At 41.2% G+C, this 27,636-nt stretch overlaps 1 protein-coding gene and 1 long non-coding RNA gene across 2 annotated transcripts in view; one reads left to right on the plus strand and one right to left on the minus strand.

Moving 5' to 3' along the window:
- LOC124007836 overlaps positions 1 to 26,436 on the plus strand; it is a 43,666-nt gene extending 17,230 nt beyond the window's left edge. Inside the window, exons 2-4 of the long non-coding RNA XR_006834022.1 lie at positions 1,999 to 2,827; positions 13,287 to 13,545; positions 26,391 to 26,436. This is a non-coding gene — a long non-coding RNA (uncharacterized LOC124007836). The remainder of the gene's footprint in view (positions 1 to 1,998; positions 2,828 to 13,286; positions 13,546 to 26,390) is intronic.
- sdc4 (syndecan 4) lies at positions 13,550 to 25,192 on the minus strand. The gene is made up of 5 exons (XM_046318616.1): positions 24,955 to 25,192; positions 17,408 to 17,579; positions 17,284 to 17,324; positions 16,999 to 17,197; positions 13,550 to 16,596 (listed from the first exon to the last, which is right to left on the minus strand). Exons 1-5 carry the CDS (start codon positions 25,006 to 25,008, stop codon positions 16,445 to 16,447), a joined length of 618 nt encoding a protein of 205 aa, XP_046174572.1. The 5' UTR covers positions 25,009 to 25,192; the 3' UTR covers positions 13,550 to 16,444.
- Positions 26,437 to 27,636: the final 1,200 nt, after the last annotated feature.

The raw sequence follows: 27,636 nt of genomic DNA on the forward strand, positions 1-27,636 counted from the left end.
AAACTACCTGCCCTCCAGGACACCTACAGCATCCGATGTCACAGGAAAGACAAAAAGATCATCAAGAACAACAACCACCCGAGCCACTGCCTGTTCACCCGGCTACCATCCAGAAGGCGATGTTAGTACAGGTGCATCAAAGCTGGGACCAAGCGACTAAAAAACAGCTTCTATCTCAAGACCATCAGACTGTTAAACAGCCATCTTCTGAGAAATCATTCCCTCATTGACCTTCTCTCACCTAGGCTAGCCTATTTATACCAAGTAAACCTTGACTTTAGCATTTGAAGGTAACACAGGCATTTGTTTTGCAATTTGCCCACATTTGAATGCTTGTGCTCTATATAGTAAGATCATCAATTGTGCTCGAAAAGGTTACACCTCACTGAACAAGACTCCCTCAGCCCAGGCCAATTCGGTGACTGGAAGGTGTAATGTGTTGGCATTGTTTCTCCAGGATAAACAACACTTCAGAATACTGCACAGATGTTGAAATTATTTTTGCAGACAGGCTTCCATCACCCACAAATCCATACCTGTGAATTTCAGACTAAAACATGAGACCAGTAAACACTATTCATACAATGTCTGTACCCCCACCCCTCAAACAAATACAGTTTGTTTATACTACTGTTACATACTCTTCTAGGAAGAGGGAACGCAACACCCTGCTACAACTCAACTCCCGTGGAACAAAAGAGGTATGGGATTTGTAGGTGCGAGTAAGGATGAAAGGCAGAGAATGGTACCGTTTACAAGGAATTTAGTCCGTCATACGGTAATTTTGGGGAAAAGGGGCTGAACGGAACCAAAGCAAAGAAAGTAAAATATCAAAGCCCCCTCTACCTTACCTGCCTACCCACTACTTACCTAACTAGCACCACCTGGTGCACTAACCAAAATACAGGGGGTGGTCCGCCCAGGTCTTACCTAGTGTGCATAGACCGTAAACTACTACGAGTTATGTATGCCCGCAGGCCTCTTGCCTAAGTACTCCCAAGATGCCTTCCCCTTCACCCCTGGGAAAAATGTTTTCCCCAAAACAGAATAATTACTAATCACAAACAGTCCTTTTGGCATACACATACCTTTTCAGGACTGGCTACAAAATACTACACAAAAACTATTTGAGCAACAACCAACACAAAATATCAAAGAAACTCTCTGAACAACAATCAATATAGGCCATAACAATAAGCTCTTTCTAACACACAACCAACACATGCTATCACCCTCAAGCTCTATTCTCTCAGCAATAATCTATCGTCTGAGCAACAGAACACTGGTTTATTTTGATTCAGAAGGAGTCTGTAATTGAAGACAGCTGTTTCTGACGAGAGGGTCCAATTTGCCATGGAGTCGACCAATCAGCCATTTTCCTGAAACACACACACACACTCACACAGACAAATACACAAACCACAACACAGAAACTGGGGAACGTAACAAACACACACACTGAATGGTCCAAACAAAACAGTGTATGGCAACTGGTGGACTCAATGTTAAAACTACAACATGATAAATAAAAATAATAAAGGTTAAAGAAAAAAAAAGATAAGAGCTTAAAGGCTCACTCCACAATCTGAGTAATTTCCTTCATACATACATTCTGATTATCCATTCAGTATTACTAAAAGTATTATTGACTTTTCAAAACAAATAGGATCTTCACTTCCTATTGGTTATTTTGTAATCACTCAAACAATTCTAAACTGTTAAAAATAGGAGCAAAAGTAATACTGGCATCAGCTTGTCCAAAACAATAGCAATGTTAAAAGAACATCAATGTTTCAGCCACAGCACCCCATCAATTGACATAAGTGATTTATTGATTTTACAATCAAAGCTGGCCCCCTCTACATTAGACAGTGTAGCGAGTGCCTTCTACCAGTGACTGTTCAGGAAATTCCAACCACTCCTCAGTTATTTCCCCATCATTCCTTTTTTTCTCTCCAGTTGTCATTCAGTGTTACCTACCTGTCTCCTCTCCCCTAGGATGGTCCTTGAACAAATGGATGGTCCTCTGCAGTATCTGTCAATTCCCACTCTCCATCCCGTCAACACTTCCCCCTGAGCACTGCTGCTTACTCACAGGAAATCATGGAAATACTCGAGCATACAGCCACATTCTGTACCGACAAGACCATTGGGGGACCTCCTAGTCATTTAACTCTGAATGACCTCATGATAGATGTTGTTGTAACTCATACTAAGGGGCCCTGACTTGTATTCATTGGGGCACACTGGAGAAAAATGTTTTGTAACAGAAAAAAAGTGTTTTTTGGGGGGGTAAGTTTTGGTTGTCCCTCTGTTTCAATCAGTATTCTTCCATTTTGTGCCAAATGAATACAACCCAGGACCGGCCATTTAGGCTTTCCTCTGTGTTGTGTCCCTGCTGTGTGATCTCAGCATAAAGCCTGAGCTATGTCCTGATATATGTGTTTATTCAGTGTGTCAGTGAATGGGTGAGCACGTCCAAAGTTCAGGTGGGTGGAACTGTTTCGTATGACTCAGTGTGGGGAATGAGAAAATGGCATTGCCGTAGGCAGAGAAAAATTGGGAGAGCTAGTCATATGGAAAGGAGAGCTGGAGAGACAGAGAGAAAGAATGACATAGCGAGAGGATGAGTCAAACAGGTGTAGTAGTTGAGTAGTAGTGCTGTTTCAGTCTGGCTTCAGAGACAAGACTCATTCCCTCCATCAGATTTCAATGAGAGGCTACGTGAGTACCACTCCCTAGCTGTGCTATTGAAACTTCCTTCCAAACACAGTCCAGTCCCCTCTTGAAATGAGACATACCAATTACAATGGCCTCCTAATCCAGGGTAAGCATCTCTCTGTCTTTAAATTTCAAGATAGGGTTGGTTAAGGTGGGGGGGACAGTTAACTTCCTGCAATTCTACACATTTTGCCATGGGGTAGTGAGGAAAACTGTGCAATTTTATAGCTAATCTCATGCTATTCTACACATTTTTCCATGATGCTGAGAGAAAATGTTAGGGTTTTAAAGCAAATTTCCTGCAATTCTACACATTTTGGATGTCGGCCCCAGGGAACGTGTAATCAGACCCTGTTTTTAGGCCTAGATTCAATCCAGGTAATAGCATGCTTGACATTTAAAGGGGCAATGTGCAATTGCTACATCCATTTTGGGACTTTTAAATTCATGATATACAGTATATACACCTTGATTCTTTAAGAAAAAAACATATATCATGAGCTGAGTTTAAATGTGTTACCCCATCAGAACCCCTCCAAAATATACAGTACATATATATATCCTTGCTTTAAATATATACAGTGCATTTGAAAAGTATTCAGACCCTTTGTTTCTTTTCACATTTTGTTTTGTTACAGACTTATAATGAAATGGATTAACGTGCTTTTTCCCGCTCATCAATCTAAAATCAATACCCCATAATGACAATGCAAAAACAGGTATTTTTGTAAATGTATTCTAAATAAACAACTGAAATATCACATCTACATAAGTATTCAGACCCTTTACTCAGTACTTTGTTGAAGCACCTATGGCAGCGATTACAGCCTCGAGTCTTCTTGGGTATGACGCTAAGAGCTTGACACACCTTGGCACACATGTATTTGGGGAGTTTCTCCCATTCTTCTCTGCAGATCCTCTCAAGCTCTGTCAGGTTGGATGTGGACCGTCGCTGCACAGTAATTTTCAGGTCTCTCCAGCGATGTTCGATCGGGTTCAATCCGGGCTCTGGCTTGTCCACTCAAGGACATTCAGAGACTTGTCCCAAAGCCACTCCTGCATTGTATTGGCTGTGTACTTAAGGTTGTTGTCCTGTTGGAAGGTGAACGTTCGCCCCAGTCTGATGTCCTGAGCGTTGTGGAGCAGGTTTTCATCAAGAATCTCTTTATATTGTTTACAAACAAAGGAGTAAAACAATTACAGTACATTCGGGAAAGTATTCAGACACCTTGACTATTTCCACATTGTGTTACTTTGCGCCGTTCGTCTTTCCCTCGATCCTGACTAGTTTCCCAGTCCCTGCCGCTGAAAAACATCCCCACAGCCTGATGCTGCCACCACCATTCTTCAGCGTAGGGATGGTGCCATATATCCCCCAGATGTAAGCCTTGGCATTCAGGCCAAATAGTTCAATCTTGGTTTCATCAGACCAGAGAATTTTGTTTCTCATGGTCTGAGAATCCTTTAGGTACCTTTTGGCAAACTCCAAGCCTGTTTTATGATCTTAATAAATTTGCCCGAAATTATAAACAATGATTTTTGCTTTGTCATTATGGGGTATTGTCTGTAAATTGATGAGGAAAAACAACATTTAAATCCATTTTAGAATAAGACTGTAAAGTAACACAATGTGGAAATAGTCAAGGTGTCTGAATACTTTCCCGAATGTACTGTAATTGTTTTACTCCTTTGTTTGTAAACAATATAACTCTAAACAAACACAGTATAGCTTGAAAATATGATTAAAACTGTAATTTTTGAACTCATGGAATGCATCCATAGCTCTGTCTATGAATTTGAGAGTAGTTACGTTTCTCCAGCCCCATCCCTTAGCTATTTACCAAATCAATGGTGGGGTGCTCGCTTTGTTATTGTTTGTTAAAGGTAACTTCCGATTGAGCCGACATATGCAGTGTTTACCTTGAACGTGGTCTCGGCGAATGTTGGAACATTGCCTTTTAAAGGTAAGACAAAAAGTGTGATCGGATTTAATTCAATCTGTATCGCTGAAGCTACCCTAACCATAAACCGTGGATAGATGGCGGCATTCGCGCAAAACTGAAAGTGCAAACCACCGCATTTAACTATGGAAAGATGACTGGGAATATGTCAGAATATAAACAGTTTAGTTATTCCCTCTGCGAGGCAATCAAATTAGTTAAATGTCGATATATGGACATTGTGGAGTCGCAATTCAACGGCTCAGACACGAGACGTATGTGGCAGGGTCTACAGCCAATTAGGGACTACAAAAAGAAAATCAGCCACGTCACGGACACCAACATGTTGCGGACTGCAGCCCCCCCCCCTCCGTCTCCGTCTCCGTCTCCGTGGCCGACTTGAGTAAGACATTTAAACGTGTTAACCCTCACAAGGCTGCTGGCCCAGACGGCATCCCTAGCCGCGTCCTCAGAGCATGTGCAGACCAGCAGCCTGGTGTGTTAACGGACGGATTCAATTGCTCCCTATCCCAGTCTGCTCTCCCCACATGCTTCAAGATGGTCACCATTGTTCCTGTACCCAAGAAGGCAAATAGTAGTCTGAACAAAATGACTATCTCCCTATAGCACACACTTCTGTCATCATGAAGTGCTTTGAGAGACTAGTCAAGGATCATATCACCTCCACCTTACCTGCCACCCTAGACCCCCTTCAGTTTGCATACCGCCACAACAGGTCCACAGACGATGCAATCGCCATCACACTGTACACTGCCTTATCCCATTCTGTACAAGAGGAATACTTATGTAAGAATGCTGTTCATTGACTACAGCTCAGCATTTAACACCACAGTACCCTCCAAGCTCATCATTAAGCTTGAGGCCCTGGGTCTTAAACCCGCCCTGTGCAACTGGGTCATGAACTTTCTGATGGGCCGCCCCCAGGTGGTGAAGGTAGGAAACAACATCTCCACTTCACTGATCCTCAACACTGGGGCCCCACAAGGGTGCATAGTCAGCCCCTCCCCCTCCCCTCATCGTGGACCTCAGAAAACAGCAGAGGGAGCACCCCTCTATCCACATCGATAGGACAGTAGTGGAGAAGGTCTAAAGTGTTAAGTTCCTCGGCTTACACATCACGGACAAACTGAAATGGTCTACCCACACAGACAGTGTGGTGAAGAAGGTGCACCGTCCTCAACCGCAAGGCTCTCCAGATGTGGTGTGGTCTGCACAGCGCATCACCGGGGGAAAACTACCTGCCCTCCAGGACACCTACAGCACCCGATGTCACAGGAAGGCCAAAAAGATCATTACATTTACATTTAAGTCATTTAGCAGACGCTCTTATCCAGAGCGACTTACAAATCATCAAGTACAACAGCCACTGCCTGTTCACCCCGCTACCATCCAGAAGGCAAGGTCAGTATAGGTGCATCAAAGCTGAGACCGAGATACTGAAAAGCAGCTTCTATCTCAAGGCCATCAGACTGTTAAACAGCCATCACGAACACAGAGAGACTGCTGCCTACATACAGACTCAAATTATTGGCCACTTTAATAAATGGATCACTAGTCACTTTAAATAGAGCCACTTTAATAATGTTTACATATCTTACATTGCTCATCTCATATGTACAGTATATGCTGTACCTTATACCATCTATTGCATCTTGCCTATGCCGCTCGGTCAAGGACAGGCTCATCCATAAATGTATATTTACATATTCTTATTCCATCCCTTTAGATTTGTGTATATTAGGTAGTTGTTGTGGAATTGTTAGTTTAGTTGTTATTACTGCACTGTCGAAACTAGAAGAGCAAGCATTTCGCTACACTCGCATTACCATCTGCTAACCATGTGTATGTGAAAAAATAAATAGCGCTCGAAATGTAAAGGTAATTTCCAATTGAGCCGATATATGCTGCGCTTACTGTGAATGTAGTCTCTGCTAATGTTGTAACATTGCCTTTAAATTTGAATCACGCTGTAATGCAGAATTTTCACGATAGGGATTGATCGCCGCAGCCCGTCTGGTGTTCAACCTTCCCAAGTTCTCTCACGTCACCCCGCTCCTCCACTCTCTCCACTGGCTTCCAGTTGAAGCTCGCATCCGCTACAAGACCATGGTGCTTGCCTACGGAGCTGTGAGGGGAACGGCACCTCAGTACCTCCAGGCTCTGATCAGGCCCTACACCCAAATAAGGGCACTGCGTTCATCCACCTCTGGCCTGCTCGCCTCCCTACTACTGAGGAAGTACAGTTCCCGCTCAGCCCAGTCAAAACTGTTCGCTGCTCTGGCTCCCCAATGGTGGAACAAACTCCCTCACGACGCCAGGACAGCGGAATCAATCACCACCTTCCGGAGACACCTGAAACCCCACCTCTTTAAGGAATACCTAGGATAGGATAAAGTAATCCTTCTCACCCCCCTTAAAATATGTAGATGCACTATTGTAAAGTGGCTGTTCCACTGGATGTCATAAGGTGAATGCACCAATTTGTAAGTCGCTCTGGATAAGAGCGTCTGCTAAATGACTTAAATGTAATGTAAATGTAAATGAATAGCTGCCCTCCATTGTCATATTCTTTATTGTGTTCTCTCATTGTTCTCTCATCTCTCTTTTGATGACTTCTGTAACCGTAATAGCCTTGGTTTCATGCATGTTAACATTAGAAGCCTCCTCCCTAAGTTTGTTTTATTCACTGCTTTAACACACTCTGCCAACCCGGATGTTCTAGCTGTGTCTGAATCCTGGCTTAGGAAGACCACCAATAAATTCTGAAATTTTCATCCCAAACTACAACATTTTCAGACAAGAGAGAACTGCCAAAGGGGGCAGTTTTGCAATCTACTGCAATGATAGCCTGCAGAGTTCTGCCCTACTATCCAGGTCTGTACCCAAACAATTTGAACTTCTACTTTTAAACATCCACCTCTCTAAAAACAAGTCTCTCACCGTTGCCGCCTGCTATAGACCACCCTCTGCCCCCAGCTGTGCTCTGGACACCATATGTGAACTGATTGCCCCCCATCTATCTTCAGAGCTCGTGCTGCTAGGCGACCTAAACTGGAACATGCTTAACACCCCAGCCATCCTACAATCTAAGCTTGATGCCCTCAATCTCACACAAATGATCAATGAACCTGCCAAGTATCTCCCCAAAGGGAGGTACCCTCATAGATATCATCCTAACTAACTTGCCCTCTAAATACACCTCTGCTGTCTTCAACCAAGATCTCAGCGATCTCTGCCTCATTGCCTGCATCCGTAATGGGTCAGCGGTCAAACGACCTCCACTCATCACTGTCAAACGCTCCCTGAAACACTTCAGCGAGCAGGCCTTTCTAATCGACCTGGCCGTAGTATCCTGGAAGGATATTGATCTCATCCCATCAGCAGAGGTTGCCTGGTTATTTTTTTTAAATGCCTTCCTCACCATCTTAAATAAGCATGCCCCATTCAAGAAATTTAGAACCAGGAACAGATATAGCCCTTGGTTCTCCCCAGACCTGACTGCCCTTAACCAACACAAACACATCCTATGGCGTTCTGCATTAGCATCGAACAACCCCCCCCCCCCCCCCCCCCCCCCCCCCCCCCCCAGGGAAGCTAGAAACCATTATACATAGGCAGTTAGAAATTTGCTTCCTGCAACACTAACTCAAAAAAGTTCTGGGACACTGTAAAGTCAATGGAGAATAAGAACACCTCCTCCCAGCTGCCCACTGCACTAGATAGGAAACCACTGATAAATCCACTATAATTGAGAATTTCAAGAAGCATTTATCTACGGCTGGCCATGCTTTCCACCTGGCTACCCCTACCCTGGTCAACAGCACTGCACCCCCCCACAGCAACTCGCCCAAGCCTTCCCCATTTCTCCTTCTCCCAAATCCAGTCAGCTGATGTTCTGAAAGAGCTGCAAAATCTGGACCCCTACAAATCAGCCGGGCTAGACAATCTGGACCCTTTCTTTCTAAAATGATCTGCAGAAATTGTTGCCACACCTATTAATAGCCTGTTCAACCTCTCTGAGATTCCCAAAGATTGGAAAGCAGCTGCTGTCATCCCCCTTTTCACAGGGGGACACACTCTTGACCCAAACTTCTACAGACCTATATCTATTCTACCCTGCCTTTCTAAGGTCTTCGAAAGCCAAGTCAACAAACAGATCACCGACAATTTCGAATCCCACCATACCTTCTCCACTATGCAATCTCCAGACGAGCTTCAATGCCATACAACTCTCCTTCCGTGGCCTCCAATTGCTCTCAATTAGAAGTAAAACTAAATGCATGCTCTTCAACCGATTGCTGCCTGCTCCTGCCCGCCTGTCCAACATCACTACTCTGGACGGTTCTGACTTATGTGGACAACTACAAATACCTAGGTGTCTGGTTAGACTGTAAACTCTCCTTCCAGACTCACATCAAACATATCCAATCCAAAGTTAAATCTAGAATTGGCTTCCTATTTTGCAACAAAGCATCATTCACTCATGCTGCCAAACATACCCTTGTAAAACTGACCATCCTACAAATCTTCGACTCCGGCGATGTCATTTACAAAATAGCCTCCAATACCCTACTCAACAAACTGGATGCAGTCTATCAAAGTGCCATCTGTTTTGTCACCAAAGCCCCATATACTACCCACCATTGTGACCTGTACGCTCTCGTTGGCTGGCCCTCGCTTCATACTTGTCGCCAAACCCACTGGCTCCATGTCATCTATAAGACCCTGCTAGGTAAAGTCCCCCCTTATCTCAGCTCGCTGGTCACCATAGCATCACCCACCTGTAGCACGCGCTCCAGCAGGTATATGTCTCTGGTCACCCCCAAAACCAATTCTTTCTTTGGCCGCCTCTCCTTCCAGTTCTCTGCTGCCAATGACTGGAATTAACTACAAAAATCTCTGAAACTGGAAACATTTATCTCCCTCACTAGCTTTAAGCACCAGCTGTCAGAGCAGCTCACAGATTACTGCACCTGTACATAGCCCACCTATAATTTAGCCCAAACAACTACCCCTTTCCCTACTGTATTTATTTATTTATTTTGCTCCTTTGCACCCCATTATTTTTATTTCTACTTTGCACATTCTTCCACTGCAAATCTACCATTCCAGTGTTTTACTTGCTATATTGTATTTACTTTGCCACCATGGCCTTTTTTCTTTCCTTTACCTCTCTTATCTCACCTCATTTGCTCACATTGTATGTAGACTTGTTTCTACTGTATTATTGACTGTATGTTTGTTTTACTCCATGTGTAACTCTGTGTATGTGTCGAACTTCTTTGCTTTATCTTGGCCAGGTCGCAATTGTAAATGAGAACTTGTTCTCAAGTTACCTATCTGGTTAAATAAAGGTGAAATAAAAAATAAATAAATTGTAATTTTTTTATGTAGGAGCAGGGTTCGTTCTATCTAAGATGTATTTCTTGTCTGCTCTATTTAGAACACACATCAAGAGTCCAAATAGTAGCTGAAATAGTGGCTTCATTGGGGCTTCTTGTATAGCTTACCCTTTGATAAATTCTTGAGTCTTTTCATATTTTCACCATCAACAACCCCTAGGCATTAAACAAATAATGATAGGACTTCAACAAAAGATAACATCACATGCCTCAAAGCATTTGGTTCTTTTGTCCTTGACTTCTGGGGGAAGACACACTAGTACAGCTGCGATCAAATGGAGCAAAACCACCCGAGAGATTATACCATTTTCCATGCAAAAAGTTCCAAAGCAATAAAAATGAAAAGAAAACACAGGGCGGCCTGCACACAAAAGCCCTCATTGTTGTGTGGGAAAGGAATGCGTCTCTGACTGTGTCAGAGGTTGTGTGGAATTTGTTTATGCATGGAGACAAAAGGCTGCCTATGACTGTGGGAGAACTGCACCCAGGCAACCTGCTCCTACACTAAGAGGAAAGGCTAGCGAGCTCACAAATTTTGGCCTTGTGGATCTCATTTGTTTAATTTCCATTAGACCAGCTGACGCACTGCCCAATTTCGGACCTCTAATAAAAAAAAGTGTATCATCCCCTTGTCCCCACTCCATTTGGTTGTTGCCATGGAAACTACGTCACCCTCGATCCAAAATGGCTCTACTATCATGTGGGCAGTGGAGGCGAACCACAAGAAAATAAACTCTAACTGTAAGCTCTGATACTGCTGGCATGAGCTCACTATAGATAGATAATGCATTCAGTGAGTGACTAGATTGAAACGATGTAGTCATCTGTAGTTCAATGAGAGATTGTGGCAACCCCTGATTAATATAATTTCAGTTGAGAATCAAACCCCCACAAAGCGCTCCAATTTCAGTGTAATTCCTGAATCCATCTTAATTTGCCCTTCGACCCTGTTGTGTGAAGGGAAGCCTTTCATCTCATCCTTTATCACTGACTTCCTGTGTATATATCAGACAGCACCAGCTTTTAGGACAAATGATGGCCTGGGTGACAAAAAAATTACAAACAGCTGGTGAAACGTAAATAAGACCAGGGTGTTGTGTTATGTCAGAGTAGTTTAAAATTCAAAGTGTATTTAATTTTAGGAGGCAAATAAGCAAAATGTTATTCTAAACGTTGATATAATGATATTAAGTACAAGTACATGTACATAATAGTGCATATTTAAAATCCTTCTATGTCACTCACCACATCGTCCTTAATTTTTTTTTTAAATGTACAAGCATACAGATGTCACTTATTTTAAGGAAATTATAAATTAAAGAAATACAAGGAACTTGATTGTGGCATCAAATTCAGTCAGGTTCAAATGATTTTATATCGGTAGAGCTGTACTTTAGTCACGACAAGTTAAAAGCCTGTCTACTTCGACAAGTTAAAACCTGTTCAAATCTTTGGCAAAGATGTTGAAACACTCTTATGCAATTACAGGTAACTGCCAAAATAAAGGAAACACTACCATTAAGCATCTTACTAGGGCGTTTGGCCAGCACTAGCTTTAATGCACCTTAGCATAGATTCTAGAAGTGTCTGGAACTATATTGGAGGGATGCGACGCCATTCTTCCACCAGAAATTCCATCATTTGATGTTTTGTTGATGGTGGCACATCTCCAGAATCTCCAATAAGTGTTCAATTGTGTTGAGATCTGGTCACTGTGGCTGCATTTACACAGGCAGCCCAATTCTGATATTTTTTTCCACTGATTGTTCTTTTGACCGATCACATCAGATATTTTCAAATCAGATATTTTTCAGAGATGATCTGATTGGTCAAAATTCAAATTAGTGAAAAAAATGCTCATTTGAGACCCCTCTTTCAAGTCACTGAGATCTCTCCTTGCCATTGTAGCCAAAATAATGGGCAACTAGGCATTTTTATACAGTGCATTTGGAAAGTATTCAGACCCCTTGACTTTATCCACATTTTGATACAGCCTTATTCTGAAATGGATTCACTTGTTTTTTCCCCTCACCAATCTACACACAATACCCCATAATGACAAAGCAAAACCACAATTGTAGGTTTTTTTTGGCAAATGTATAAATAAAAAACTGAAATAATATTTACATAAGTATTCAGACCCTTTGCTCAGTACTTTGTTGAAACACCTTTGGCAGTGATTAGAGCCTCGAGTCTTCTTTGGCATGACGCTACAAGGAACTATGGAGCTCTGTCAGAGTGACCATCGGGTTCTTGGTCAACCCTGACCAAAGCCATTCTCCCCCAATTGCTCATTTTGGCCAGCTCTAGGAAAAGTCTTGGTTGTTCCAAACTTCAATTTAAGAATTATGGAGGCCACTGTGTTCTTGGGTGCCATCACTGCTGAAGAAATGTTGTGGTACCCTTCCCCAGATCTGTGCCTCGATACAATTCTGTCTCGGAGCTCTACGGACAATTCCTTCGACCTCATGGCTTGTTTTTTGCTCTGACATGCACTCTCAACTGTGTGACCTTATATAGACAGGTGTGTGCCTTTCCAAATCATGCCCAATCAATTGAATTTACCACAGGTTGACTCCAATCAAGTTGTAGAAACATCTCAAGAATGATCAATGGAAACAGGATGCACCGGAGCTCATTTTCAAGTCTCATAGCGAAGGGTCTGAATACTTATGTAAATATGTTTTATGGTGTATTGGGGAGGATTTAAAAATATATATTTTAGATTAAGGCTGTAACGTAACAAAAGGTTGAAAAGGTCAAGTGGTCTGAATACTTTCCGAAGCGATGTACATGACGGGATGTTAATTGTTAAATTAACTCAGCAACCACACCTGTGTGGAAGCACATACATTCAATATACTTTCTATCCCTCATTTACTCAAGTGTTTCCTTTAGTCAGTTACCTGTATATTTATTATAATATAATGGTTCAGTAATGAGGACTGATTGATTTGATCGCAATATGACTTGCAGTATGACCTTTGGAAATTACCATAACAATTTAGCATGTTATTAAATGTTTGCTTTAATATTGGGGGGTTTAATGCAAACTTATACCCTTGATTTTTTCCCCCCTCTACAAATCAAGATAATCATGAACCAAATTTGTTAACTTTGTAATGAATGGTTTTACTATTTGAAAGGGTGAGTACATGAAAGTTCTGCACTTTTTGACATCACTAGCTTTTGTTTTTTCCAGCAGCACACAGAAGCAGGAACAGGTGTGCCAATCATTCTGTCTGGGTGTCAGCACAGCTACTCACAATCCACTGTGTTTGGAGTGCCTTTCAAGACCATCCAGCAGCAAGGAAAGAACATGGGTCAGTTTGGGGTTGTCTTATCTATTACCTAAAATTGCCAGGCTACGCCAGCTCCTGTTTAATGAGGAATACCTTAACCAGTGGAATACGGGTGCGTGACAGACCACATACTGGATCATGAGCAATGCAATGGACCAGGTAACGCTTTATAAAAAAATATTTTATTACAACAATCTTTTCTGTTACAATATTTAAAACAGGCAACTTCAGAAACACGAATAGCAATGTTAATTAAATACCTGGATGGTGACTTGAGCATGGCTCAGACAAATACCGAGGACTTCAAATCATGTACCGTTACTAAGAGCATTAAATTACATGTGACAAATCTACCTAGCGAAGCCACCATCACCACAAACATGGGGAAGAACAAGTGACACTGAGCAAGACCTACAAACAATAGCCGACAACCCTGAACGCAGGGCAAACAGTTTAGGATGGACACCACAACGTGCTTGCGCCAACAGCTCAGACCTTTGTCGTTTGGACTGACAACTTCCATCTTATACTCCAGTGACCCGAATACAGGTGCACCACAGGCTATAAAACGAGGCAGAGCATAGTTAGGGGATGCGCCAATTACAGAAGGGTGGTTAAAAAAAAGTTAATACAATTAAGCACAGCAAATTGCCCAGTCACAGCACACACATAAAATTAAAATAATTTGAGAGCGCATGCAAAGATCATTGATAATACAAGTCGTAAAAGAGCTAAAGTCCACCCTATGACGTATAGAACAGCTAGTGTCCTGTGGTGGAAGTACATCAGTCCTGTACTAAAAAAATAACACAAGTATCAGGATGGTGAGGTCTCACGATACAGACTATGCTGCCGGGAAGAGCATTCAGTAGACTTCAAAACAGCTAGTGTTCTACAATACACCTATCCTGTTCATATACTCAAAGATATAACAGGTACAGGGAAGTAATCATGATGGTTAAGTTCTGAGTACAGGCTGTGCGGCACATTGCAAGCAAGCTCTGGTGTAATATAACCATTACATTGTCGAGTTGATAGTCAGGTTAAACTGCATTAGCAACAATAAGAGTAATGTATACAGGACGATAAGGCAGACTTCTATGACAGACTGAGCTGGCAGACTTTACACCTCATGCTGATCTTTGTGTAGATCGTAAATGTCACCGGAATACTGAAAAGACTGATCCAACCATTTTAGTTAATGTGCATAAAAATAGCTTTATTTCCAAATAAATCAGAACATGCAGAAATCAATGATTCATTGACTTCTCCACTCAATTGGTGATTCACATATCTTGTGACAAAAGCAGCAGATTTTTTCCCCATGCAAATGACCCATGGCTCAATTCAGTTCCCCTGAACAATTACATAGCAATCCTTCTACAAAACATAAATAGATACGGCTTAAAAATGTCAAGAAAAACATAAATGTACAAAATAAAACTATTTGCTTTTTGAACTAGTGTATATAAAACATTAAAACAAATACAACAGCTAAGAGGGGAAAAGCCCCAACCTGAAAGGCAATACAATTTGATAGTTAAATTGAACAAGTATTCTAAAACATTGGACAGAAATAGTTAGTACTAGCATTGGTAGTTAAAGTTTCCCACTATAGGCTTCTTAGTAGGGATGTGACTCTTTCCCTTTCAAAACGATTCAATTACGCATCTAGATAGTTGGGCTCCGATATTATACGATTCAGTTTGATTAGAGGAACAAATCGATGCGATTCGGTTCACTAACTGTAGCTCAGTTGGTAGAGCATGGCGCTTGTAACGCCAGGGTAGTGGGTTCGATCCCCAGGACCACCCATACGTAGAATGTATGCACACATGACTGTAAGTCGCTTTGGATAAAAGCGTCTGCTAAATGGCATATATTACTAACATTTGTTACATAAAACACATTCATTTCCCATTCTAAATTCAAATCTGTTGCTGATAGAGCTCATAAGCTGGGTCTCAGAGATGACGCGTGTGTAAATCGTACAAGTCTAGTGTATGTAGGCACCAGAGCTGAGCCATTAGGAAAACTGGGCTATCTGGTGGATAGCTTTTTGTCAATTTAGTGATTTTCAAACATTTGAACCAGGGCCTCTATCAGTGAATCAATACATCCCGACAACTTAGGTATGAAGACACTGATTATTCCAAGCATTTACAGTAATGTTAGACAAAGTATAAAATATTTGGTAAATAAACATCTGGCAAGAAATTGCTCAGTTCCAAGTTCAGAATTTTATTAAAATGGCTATGTACAGATCCCTTGAAGCGTACAGTTCATGTGCAGTGATAATTGTTTTGTCAACAGCGATAAACCATAATCTGTTCAAATAGCTTAGTTTACAAGCATTGTAAATCACTGAGATGAGGTCTGACAAACTGAGCTCACCAATCATGTATGTGTCGTTGTGTTGCTCGTTTTTACAAATAATTGTGGTGTGTGGATGGAGTGGGTGTATTCACACAGCGATTTGTCCTAGGAACAAAAGCATGTTGATTTCTGTACTGTCCAAATAAAACAGCCTGGAGAATCAAGCTTGGCCCCTGCTATATTTATAGAGTAGCATGTATCAAGGTATTTTCATCAATCTGGAATTCACTTCAGACTTAATCTGTTTGACAAAATACATTTGAATCTAAACAGAACCAGTCATGATTTCCCTACACAGGGATTTTTTTTTTATATTGTAAAAGAAAATGCTACAGTAACAAGACTTCTGTAGCACCAGTATATGGGTACCGAGGAAAATAAATATCTGTACCATGTCACCTCACTGAGTGAAGTTGTCATTGCACCTTGTTAGTGTCATAAAACAGTGTGGGAGAGAAAAGTCAAGATTTCACCCAATATCTTTCCTGTAGGGGAAAAAAAGGGAGGGGGGGGAAACTGACAGTTAAAATGTTGATTCCGAACTTGCGGTGGAATAGGAAAAGCAGTTTGTTTGGTGTTCTCCCCCTCTGGGACTTCCTAGCTTGACAGTAAGCAGGCAAGAGGAGAGGTTTGCTTTCGAGAGGCACTGGAGAGCAGGCAGGGGCCCCGACGAAGGTGGGCTTTAGGCGTAGATCTCCGTTGTCGGAGCCTTTTTGTAAATGGGCTTCTTTCCCAGATCGTAGCTGCCTTCGTCCTTCTTCTTCATGCGATAGATGAGCAGAAGGACGAGGAAGACTGCAAAGAGCAGCCCCACTGCTCCACCAGCAATCAGAGCTGAAACAAAACAATGGAATTACAATTAGCCCCATAATCTGGCAAATAACTTGGACAAGCTACAAAAGAAACTGTACAGTGAAATCGAACTGCCACAAATACTTTAGTGAATCGCTTTGAAATTTATTTTTATTTATTTGACCTTTAACTAGGCAAATCGGTTAAGAACAAATTCTTATTTTCAATGACTGCCTAGGAACAGTGGGTTAACTGTCTGTTCAGGGGCAGAAAGACAGATTTTTACCTTGTCAGCTCTGGGATTTGAACTTGCGACCTTCCGGTTACTAGCCCAACGCTCTAACCACTAGGCTACCCTGCCGCCCCAAATAATTTAACCCTTTTCAAAGTTTAATAATAACAATTTGACTAGCCAAAATAAAGTTTAGTGTGCAGTTGCCCCACCTGCTAGGACCTCTGTTTTTCTGAAGATGCTCTCCTCCCCCGCATGGGCCATCAGTACGTTTGATGGGTACTCCTCGGGTTTGGGAGCACCCCGCACTGACACTTCATTGTTCTTCTGGACCAGTTCAATCTCATTCGGTGTGGGTTTGGTCCTCAGGGGTATGTCCAGGTCTGGAATCTTGTTGTCGTTCATGGTAGACTATGAGCAACAAACAGAGAATTATACCTACTTGAACTATAAAGTGACTCATTTCATACATGATAGCTAATTATGAGTAACCTTACCTTTGTCATGGTTTTGTCATTTTTGATTGTAATAGTAGTTACTGAAGAGAGAAGAAAACAAGTTAGAATTAAATATTGTTATCAGCTTTTTATCGCAAATTAGCAGATCTTTGCAAACACCAACCTCCATCTCCAGAGCCAGAGAAGTCTTCATCGTCCATTTCATCCTCATTGTCAAATGTGTCGTGTTCCTCATCAGGGAAGCCAAAGTCGGAGCCGTCACCAGACGCAACAAGCTCGTCGTGCGACGCGGCTTGGGTCGTCTTCATGGGCATCCATGTCTCAGTCTCCCGCACCTGCTGGCCCAAACACAGCACTTAGAGGCAGAATAAAAGAGATCCCAGCTGGCGTAAGGCTACTTAAAAAAAAACATTTCAGCTGTGGAGAAAGTCTAAGCCTACATTCCAACAACTGTAGTATAACGTGAACCAGAAATCTATTTTACACATTAAAATCTGCTTAAATAATTACCGTCACCTACAATGGTCAATTCTCATACACTGTGGGTTATATAATAAAAAAAATTAAACTCCTGCAGTTGCTGTACAACTTTTCTTACCAGAGCTCTGCCAGTGCCACTGAACATTGTACAAATACTTCTGCTTAACCTTGGTAAAAACTTTCACACGTGTTAACAGGAAGTGAGTGGGCCTCTGACTAATCTTTGACAGGAAAGGTAAGACAGGAAGTGACCAACTAAAGTAAAGAAGTCACTCATTTTCCCGTTTAACCCTACACTTTAAAGTTGGCCTTTCAAAACAGACACAGAACTAGTCACCAGTGACGGGGTCCACAAAAACCACACGTCTTTGACATTAATTCCCTTAACCACCAGACGCTCTTAAAGGGATGGTTCAGGCAAAATGTATATTTGGGTCAAGTTACCCTTGAGTTGTGGCTGAATGCCCATGGTGACAGAATCCACTATTTAGTTATCCTTGTTAGGATTCAGGACTAAAACAGCCAAAACAGATGTTAGCAAAGCTGCACTACAGGCAGAAACTTCCCCAAAAACATGTTAAAAGTATTGAAGCAACCAAACATAACTCTAATTCCATCAAGCCACTGGTGAAGTTTCACAGCTCTGGTAAATCAAGCCGCTTCTGGATACCCGATGGAATACAATACAACTTTGTTGGCCAGAACAGAAACGACTGAGAGACTACATGGGGAAATAGTTTGTTGAATGACAAATTGGCATTTTGCGTATAAACAATTCCTTTAAACTCGACCAACTTAGTTTGAAGTGTTTGCGGAACTTTGGGCTTGCAGTGAATCATTGATAACATTTGTTTAGCCATTTACAGGAATGAATTTGGACAATGCTGTAGCCAGAAGTAAATAATGGATTATTGTAGATTCTGTCACCATGGGCCTTCAGACAAGGTAAAAATACATTATGCCTGAACTATCCCTTTAACGTCATCCAGCCAAAATTAAGCGAATCATGATGGGCTTGATTGGATTTAACATAATTGAAAGACAACTTTTGCTAATCACATTAGCACACTTAATTTCATTGCCCATTTGCTGAGTAAGCACTGTGAATGAAATTAAACCGCAGAGCAATTGAATGGCCAGATCCAATTAAAACACAAGCAACAGGGCCAAGGTGCAAAAAGATTCCTAAAGTACATTTAGGCAGAACGTGTTTGGGGTTGAAGTATTAGGCCTCTTGCACACTGAGCCTTGTCAGATGTCGTCACGCTAAGTTGGGTTAGCACTGATTGCTGAACAAGACAGAAACATGCAGCCGGTTGGATAACACCTGGCTCGGCAAATATATGCCCCGTCTATGATTAATGAAACAGTCATGCATTATTCATTGTTCAGAGGCAAAGGAGGGGGAGGTCTAGTTTTTTTGTACTGTTCTGGATGGCTGCTCAGGGCTGCCTGGGATACTGGAAGCCTTGTTCCTCTTTTAGCCAGGTGGTTCCTCTATCCCCCCCCCCAAAAACATGCATAAAAAGGCAAAAATCAAGTTGCGCATTGTTATTACATGTTACAGCATTCCATTGAACAAAAGAAAGCAACTTGGGCACATTTGAAATAATTAATTTTAAGCATTGCTGCTACGGTAATTCACTGTGGTGCGGGGGGCCCCAGGAGTTTAACCATGCTCTGAAATTCTGTTTCAAATAGTGTGGTTTGAAGTTAATCCCCTCTAAATTACATTTGAGGGAGACCAGGGAATGCCATTGTTGCTGTCAGAATCTTCAAACAGGCAGCCATTTTCTCCTTGTGTTTGCACTGAGGTAGGGCTTGCACTCATGTCCTCAGCACTTCTGTGACAAAGGCCCTCTATGCTCAGAATTTTAACTAAGTCCGATGCATCACCATTTAAAGTGGCAATCAACAATTGAAACAAAGTGCTCTCCCTGTGTTGCTAAAAAGCTGGGGAATTGGACTGGTGAAATGTAACCACTCATTCATAGACTGCAATGGATGCAAGGACTGACCATCCATGATATCAAATTTATAGTTTTAACCATGTTTAGGCTAGTGTATTTACATTTACTTTGTTTACAAACAGTAAAACAAGCTTATATTTTTGATTCTGATGGGGTACGACAGTTGAACTAAGCTCATGAGGAATTAATAGGCTATTCTTCAAGAATTAATGGGTACATATCATTCATTTATAAGTAAAAACAATATAGCAACTTCTGAGTGCCCCTTTAAACTCACATGGGCATCCACATGGCTACAGGGACTGATTTAGACCCCAGATCTCAAAAGGAGGCTATTTTCTTCACTTCTTCATCTCGTTCCGAAGCAAATTCATCTCACTGGCACATCAGGGCACGCCTCTAGTCATACACATTCACCAGGCCTATATGGTACGTTTCCCAATGAAAACAAGGTTCAAATTCAATGTTGTTTGGTGAATACCTCATTTATATACAGTATTTGACCACAAACCACCAGATCTTTCCAAGTAGAACCCAGAAATGCACTACTTGAGCCCAACGTATGCTAAATGACAATTCAAACTGCCAGAGTTGGGGGAGAGGGGAAATTTCACACAAAACCCCTTCAGTTCCCGCATTCCATCCTCTAAAGGGATTTTATAGCCCAATAGACAGCAATGCAGAAACCATTATTAGCCTACATCCTGGTGAAAGTGTTATGTTCTCTCCACAACCTTTCACTGGGCATTCAATTCAGCCCACCAAGAAAGAAAAAAAGGCTCCTTCTAGTGAAAATGATCTCATGCTTAATTAAAAACATGCATTCCAACAAAAATAGCCTTGTGCCCAGTAATGCCAAAAGGAATAATTTTGATAGCAGATAAAGGCCTGAAAATAGTGTGTAGGCCTAAGTCAGAATGGATAACAAGAAACAGAACATTGACATATTACAAATGTTAAAAATAAAATAAAATAAAAGATTTCATCCAAGTCAGCTCCAGAGAGTAATTGTGTCTTAGAAAAACAGGGCTCTGCTGGTAGGCTATGCCAAAACTACACTAGAATGATAAACCACAGAATGTAAGAAGGGATGCTCGTTAAGCTGACAAGTAAAGACTGATGTAAATAGAGGTCAATTGGTATGACACATGGCACTGATTAAAATACACAATGAAAATGCATCAAAGTACTGTGCATAATGGTATAGGCCCATTGTTCTATTCTTCGGCTCGAAGTCCTGATGAGCTTAAGAATAAAAACAGACATTCACCCATAAACTTAAGATGGATGAAAGGAATGAGGCTTGACATAGTTAGGCTAAGTAGCCTTCAAAGTAATAACAAAAAGGCAGGCACACAAGTGATCAGAGGACTTTTTTTGGTGAGAAAGCAGAAGCAAGCTTCTGGTCCACTAGCTGGGAAGCTTGGCTAATGAAAGTACCCTGGCCATTTAGATCTGTCCAAATCCTGAAGAGGGCCATTCAAGGTCCACAGAGGTCAAATTCCACAGGATAACACAAAAGGGAAAATGAGAGGGGCAGCCTCTGCATGGTTTTGAGGAATGTAACAGATTCAACTTAGGCTGCTAGGAACCTCATTGTGGAGACCAGCTTGTTTAATGTGTGCTACCACATTTAGAAACTTCTCCCCAGAGGTGTAGGCTAGGCTATCAAAACAATGGCCCAACTGGAAAAACTTGTAACAGAGCCCTGTTGTCGTTAAACTGGAAAATGATTTATTAGAATGTGGCCTTAATCATCCTTTTCATCTCATTTAAAACCAGATTTACTTAACAAAAAAGGCACATGTCAATAGAAGTTTTTTTTTTACTGTTTTGTTCTCCATAACGCTTCAATAGTGTTTAGCAAATAACCAATGTTTCAGTTATTCTTCGCTTTTTTAAACAAAAAAAGTTCAATCATTTCCATTTCATTCGGTTTCTCCCTGTGAGCTCAATGTGCAGTTTTTCTAGGTATAAATCAGATCAACCCCGAACTGTGTGATAGTTTCTAACAGGCCAATATTCTACATAGTCTAGCGTGGAAAACGTGGTAATTAACTATGACCATAATCCACTGCCTGTCTATTTGTCCGATCTGTGTGGGGCAGATAGAGATAAATGCGATAGTGTAGTTGCGTCTTGAGGCATCTACCTGAAAATACATGATTTAAGTCAGGGATGGGCAACTCCAGTCCTTGGGGGAAATGCATTTCAGAAGAACAGAATGAGTTGGTCTACTGTATGTTAGTTATCTGGCTATGAGCCATGTCATAGGCAGTAGGCTTGTTCATTTAGCTGACAAGATATCCATGTCCTGTGCCATTATTTTATAGTAAGAAAAATATAACTGAATAAAATAGAAAGGAAATGTTTCCTATTACGAAGCGTGTGCGAAAGTGTACAAGTGATCTGAAACAGGTCCCATATGCTAGATGTAGTTATTTGACAACTTAAGGTGTGAATGATACAAACCTTGTGTCTTAAAGCAAAACATGTAGCAAAAAAAAAAGAAGCTTGCACTCCGATCCTCGTCTCAGGCTGTTCTCAAGTGATCTTATCTTCACCCATCAGATCATTGACATCTTTAATAATTAGGGATGCACGATATAAACCGGTGAACATATCAGTCAGCCAATTTTAGCTAAAAATGCAGTCTCCCTAACACTGCGATGTCAAAGCTGATGTGCATACCTATATAACGTACGTACATGACGTAATGGCGCCGTGTAAAATGTTGCACTATATGTGCCACATAGCACTCTTAAACTAACCCACAATGTCCGCTGTGTGGATCTAGCAGTCAACGACTCAAGCAGTCATTTGAAAGAGTAACAATTTCAACGAGACAACGCAAATCCATTAAAGCCAAGATTAAAGGAAATCATTGCCCTTGACAATCAACCGTTCTGTCGTGGGTGACGTTGCTATTAGCTTCACGACATACATAGATACTATGGAATGCCATTTGGGTCTTTGAGTGTCAAAAGATACAGTAGCAATGTCAAAGCTGTACAAAGCCTGCAAATAAGCAAACACCGGCCACGAACGATGTGTTCACAATACCACATGGTTAATAATGAATCGTTGGTACGACCGCAACTTCTGGGGTAGCTAGCACCAATACAACCTTGCCATTTGCTACACCCACTGCAACGCCCAAAACTTAAGACCCATTAAGTTTTTTTTTTTACTGACTGACAATATTAATTCATAAATGTAACTTCATGACATGCAGTACTTTGGGGTGGACCCTCGTGGCAATCAATGAGAAAATATTTTAAATAGACAAAATGGTGGCGTGGCAGAGAAAAACATTTATTTCCAAAAATGTAAACCACCTGCAACTGGATATTTTTGAAGACATGTTCGTCTGAATCAAGAATGAATTTAGTATTGCCAATTAAGACTGGTCAAATATTATTTTTGCTACCCCAAACAGTACCTATCCCGTAAAGGGTAATGGAAAATTACATTAGCCCTTTACAGTTCTGTATCTGTATTCAAAAGACTAGATTTGACAATAAGCACCTATCCTTAGGGCAGGGTCTGCTGAGCATTGCATTAGCATATTGCCGCCATGTAGCCCAGTCAGTCTCACTGGATGGTGTCTAGTTAGTCTATAACCATTCTGTTTTATCCCCTTCCCAACATCTGACAATTAAGCCGACAGGACTGGACACTGTCACGCAATTCTCTGATGTTGTCAGATTACATCAAATAGGACAAGGAAGTACACCTACATCCTGGTATGTGCACGTTTGCTTAATTTGGGCTCCGAAGTGGCGCAGCGATCTAAGGCACTGCATCTCAGTGCTAGAGCCATCACTACAGACCCTGGTTTGATTCCAGAATGCATTACAACAGCCCATGATTGGGAGTCCCATAGGGTAGCACATAATTGGCCCAGCGTCATCCGGTAGGGTTTGCCCAGGGTAGGCAGTCATTGTAAATAAGAATTTGTTCTAAACTGACTTGCTTAGTTAAATAAAGGTTCATACAAATAATAATCCACTTCCAAAAGTTATCAAACCAACTGTCCAAAAATGACAACCACACTGCATTAGGCATACTGAATTGAGTCTAAACAATGATAGTATTGAGCCATGTTACATGAAGTGTTTGTTTAATTTGATAATTGATTGCAGTCTATTTGGCAACTGATCAGCAATTAAACATTTAACTGCTGTAATTGAATATAGTAAAATGGAAGTAGGTCAACAGTAATGGTCAAATTACAAGAGCCCAACTAAATATGGTTGTCCCTAGTTGTCCCTGGTTGTCCCTAGAAAAGTTTCTTATAAACTGGGTGGTTCGATCCCTGAATGCTGATTGGCTGAGAGCGTGGTATATCAGACCGTATACCACGTGTATGACAAAACATTTATTTTTACTGCGCTAATTACGTTGGTAACAAGTTTATAATAGCAATAAGGCACCTCAGGGGGTTGTGGTAATAAACAAATATACGACGGCTAAGGGTGGTATCCAGGCGCACCACGTTGCGCATAAGAACAGCCATTAGCCAAGGTATATTGGCTATACCACCCCACCCCCCCACCCCCGGGCTTTATCGCTTAAATCTAGCTTGCCCTCTTTCTGAGCTACATGTGATGGGTTGTCACTTGCATGATTATCATTCCACCTCACACCAGAAATGAATTTTGCTACGTTTGTCTGGCTAGCTAGATATAACTATCACAATTTAAACACCATTGCGTTCTCTTACGATGGAGAGGCCAGGGGCCACAAACCATATGCCTTACTCTTTAGATAATAATTTAGGCCATTTAGCTGACTTTGCTAGGTAGTTAACGTTAGCTGTACTGTAGCTAGTTATCCAGCTAGCTGACTAAACACAATCAGTTAAAGTTTAACAAAACACAGTAATTTACACTGTGGAAACAGTTTAACAGCTAGCTAAAACAGTAGTTACCTTAATTACCATTACATTAACCAAGTCCAAAACACTACTCAATAACCATCATGTGTTGATGGCTAACGTTAGCTTAGCTAACTAAGTAGATAGCTAACTAGCCGATTAGCAGAACAGCTAGAGTCGCCAACGTTAGCATTGTCTTGGCTGTTGCCAGCTGAAGTAGTAAGGTTAGCTACACAAAAACAACGTGGTAAAGTTAGTTAGGCTAAGTAAACTAAAACGATCACAAGATAAAGTAAAAGTGAGTAACGTTAAACTAGCTATAACTAACGGTAGCTGAGTTAACGTTACCCGGTGTTCTGTTAGCTAGCGAACATTACTTACCGACTCAGAGTAGACGGAGGCAAATAAAAACAACACGAGGAACACTTTGTGCATGTTTCTCTTGACCGTTTCTTCAACAAAAAAGTGCTGTAAACTTGGGAACAGAGTGGAATGAAAAGTCCTATAAACACACTCGAAAGTTCACGTTGCCCACTGTATCACCTTGCTATTACACAACTTGTATCTCCCAATTCAGTCAGTCACTGATTCAATCTACAAACCACTTCGGATTGATATATTTTGTATCGCACTTTACACTCCACCCCCTGTAACAGCAACCAATAAGAGCTACGCAAAGGTCCTACTCTCCCTTCGTCATAATTTACCGTAAACTTGTGCTCCGAACCCCTCCCCAGACTCAACAGGTTATTTATTAGAACATCTTTACTTAAGCAGTCGATTAGCAAGTTCTTGAATGTAGAATAATGTAGCTACGATATCATTCATGTTCTTGGTGGGAATTGTAATGCGGCTCATATAGCGAGTATTGCTATAATATTATCATTATTAATTTGTGGCACTTTAGACTCGATGCTCAATTGAAATTGTCATGCATTGTTTTACCTATCTTCCCCTCACTTGTTTATCTCCATGATGACATAAAGAAAACAGAAAATTACATTTATTTCGAGAGGAAGAGACGAAGCCAGAATCTTTGATTTACTGTAAAATGTGTGCCACTCCTCATGGAAATTCCGTTCATGGATTTTTTTTAACTCACGTAATCTTCCGGTAAACCCTCCCCTTACGCGTCATAACTGTTTGTGTAGAAGCGAAACCCCGCAGACCTAATAACATTTCATGTCCACCACAACAGCTCTTAAGTTATCATATCCACTCAATTGTTATTGTAGGAGTTTGATGAAACTTTGAAGGATTGTAGACCCATCCAGTGGTAACAGTGGGATAGATTTCAATCAACATGTTTAAAATATATAAGTAGCTAGTCACAAACAAAATATGTGTTGTTGTGCAAATATACAATGCAACCAAATGCGGTCAAATATGTTTTTGTGAACGTGACAACATTTTTGACTCCACAGATGACATTTGTGACCTGCATTGTACATATTTGTGACTTGAATTACATTTATGAGGTGCATTAAGTCTGTGTGTCATGTTTTGTCTTAGATTGTCTTGTCATTATGCTTTCCCTTCTGTTCGTTTCCCCCTGCTGGTCTTATTAGGTTAGTTCCCTTTTTCTATCCCTCTCTCTCCCCCTCCCTCTCTCTCCTCTCTCTATCGTTCCGTTCCTGCTCCCAGCTGTTCCTATTCCCCTAATCATCATTTAGTCTTCCCACACCTGTTCCTTATCTTTTCCCCTGATTAGAGTCCCTATTTCTTCCCTTGTTTTCCGTTCCTGTCCTGTCGGATCCTTGTCTATTATTCACCGTGCTGTGTCTATGTATTGCCCTGTCGTGTCGTGTTTCCCTCAGATGCTGCGTGGTGAGCAGGTGTCTGAGTCTGCTACGTTCAAGTGCCTTCCCGAGGCAACCTGCAGTTCTTGATCAAGTCTCCAGTCTGTTCTCGTCATTACGAGTAGTATTATGCCTTTTGTTTGTAAAGTAACTTTACTGGATTAAAAACTCTGTTTTCGCCAAGTCGCTTTTGGGTCCTCATTCACCTGCATAACACTGTGACTGCCATCCAGTGGGGAACCCAGAGGGCCTTCTAAAAAGGTATACATTTATTAAATTAAAATTTGTTTAAAAAATTGTCTTGGCAAATGAGAAATGCTCACTAACAGGGATGTAACAAATTTGGGCACAATATTTGAGAGATATACGCTTTTTCTGGGATCTTAGCTCATGAAACATGGGACCAACACTTTGTTGCATTTATATATATTTTTCAGCATAACATTAAATACATTTTAATATAATTGTAGCCTATACTGCATTCATATTTCTAATACAGTTATCTCGGTTTTCATTTAATCATATTTGTATCCTTTGCTTGTTAGCAACAATTGCAAAGAAATTGGTAACTTTGTATTTGTTGAAACACATATTCGTTGTGAAGTTATCAGAGGTCATAGAAAGACAGATAACATCTGGATTTTATGTTTGGCGGAGATCTTTGTATAAAGTGATGTGGATGGGCAAAAAAGCATCTAACGTTGCACTTAACTGTTCTCCAAGTGGTCTGAAGCAGTCGTTAAATAACAAGTGTTTTTAAGAAAAACTTGAGTAACGATGGTTTTGGGAAACCGCTCAGAGATTTAACGATGCTCCTTCCAAACTCTTAATAATGAACTTAGCTTTAAGATGTTTTATGAAATGGGGCCAGAACATCACTATAGGTCCGAGCTCCCTGCCATCCAGGACCTCTATACCAGGCGATGTCAGAGGAAAGGCCTAAAAATGGTTAATTCCAGCCACCCAAGTCATAGACTGTTCTCTCTGCTACCGCACGGCAAGCGGTGCCGATGCACCAAGTCTGAAACCAACAGAACCCCGAACAGCTTCTACCCCCAAGCCATAAGACTGCTAAATAGTTAAAGGTGCAATATGCAGGAATCTCCCAGTCATTTCCTGGTTGCAAACATTCAAATAATTCGTCTAATTTCAGTTTATGTGACAAAACAAGCAATGTATAGTGTAGAGAATCATTGTACTATCTAAACCGCTGTGAAATATAATATTGTATTTTCAGCTGTTTGAAGTTGGTGTACAAAACCGA

Source organism: Oncorhynchus gorbuscha, linkage group LG21 (genome assembly GCF_021184085.1).
Source record: "Oncorhynchus gorbuscha isolate QuinsamMale2020 ecotype Even-year linkage group LG21, OgorEven_v1.0, whole genome shotgun sequence".
Classification (NCBI taxonomy): Eukaryota; Metazoa; Chordata; class Actinopteri; order Salmoniformes; family Salmonidae; genus Oncorhynchus; species Oncorhynchus gorbuscha.

Bases quoted from the DNA above. Each gene is read 5' to 3' on its own strand.
- sdc4 (XM_046318616.1), bottom strand. From the start codon at position 25,008: ATGCACAAAGTGTTCCTCGTGTTGTTTTTATTTGCCTCCGTCTACTCT. The intron at 17,580-24,954 runs GTAAGTAATGTT...TTGGGCCAGCAG, and splicing joins CCTCCGTCTACTCTGAGTCG to GTGCGGGAGACTGAGACATG. The intron at 16,597-16,998 runs GTGGGGCAACTG...GTTTTGTTTCAG, and splicing joins AAAAACAGAGGTCCTAGCAG to CTCTGATTGCTGGTGGAGCA.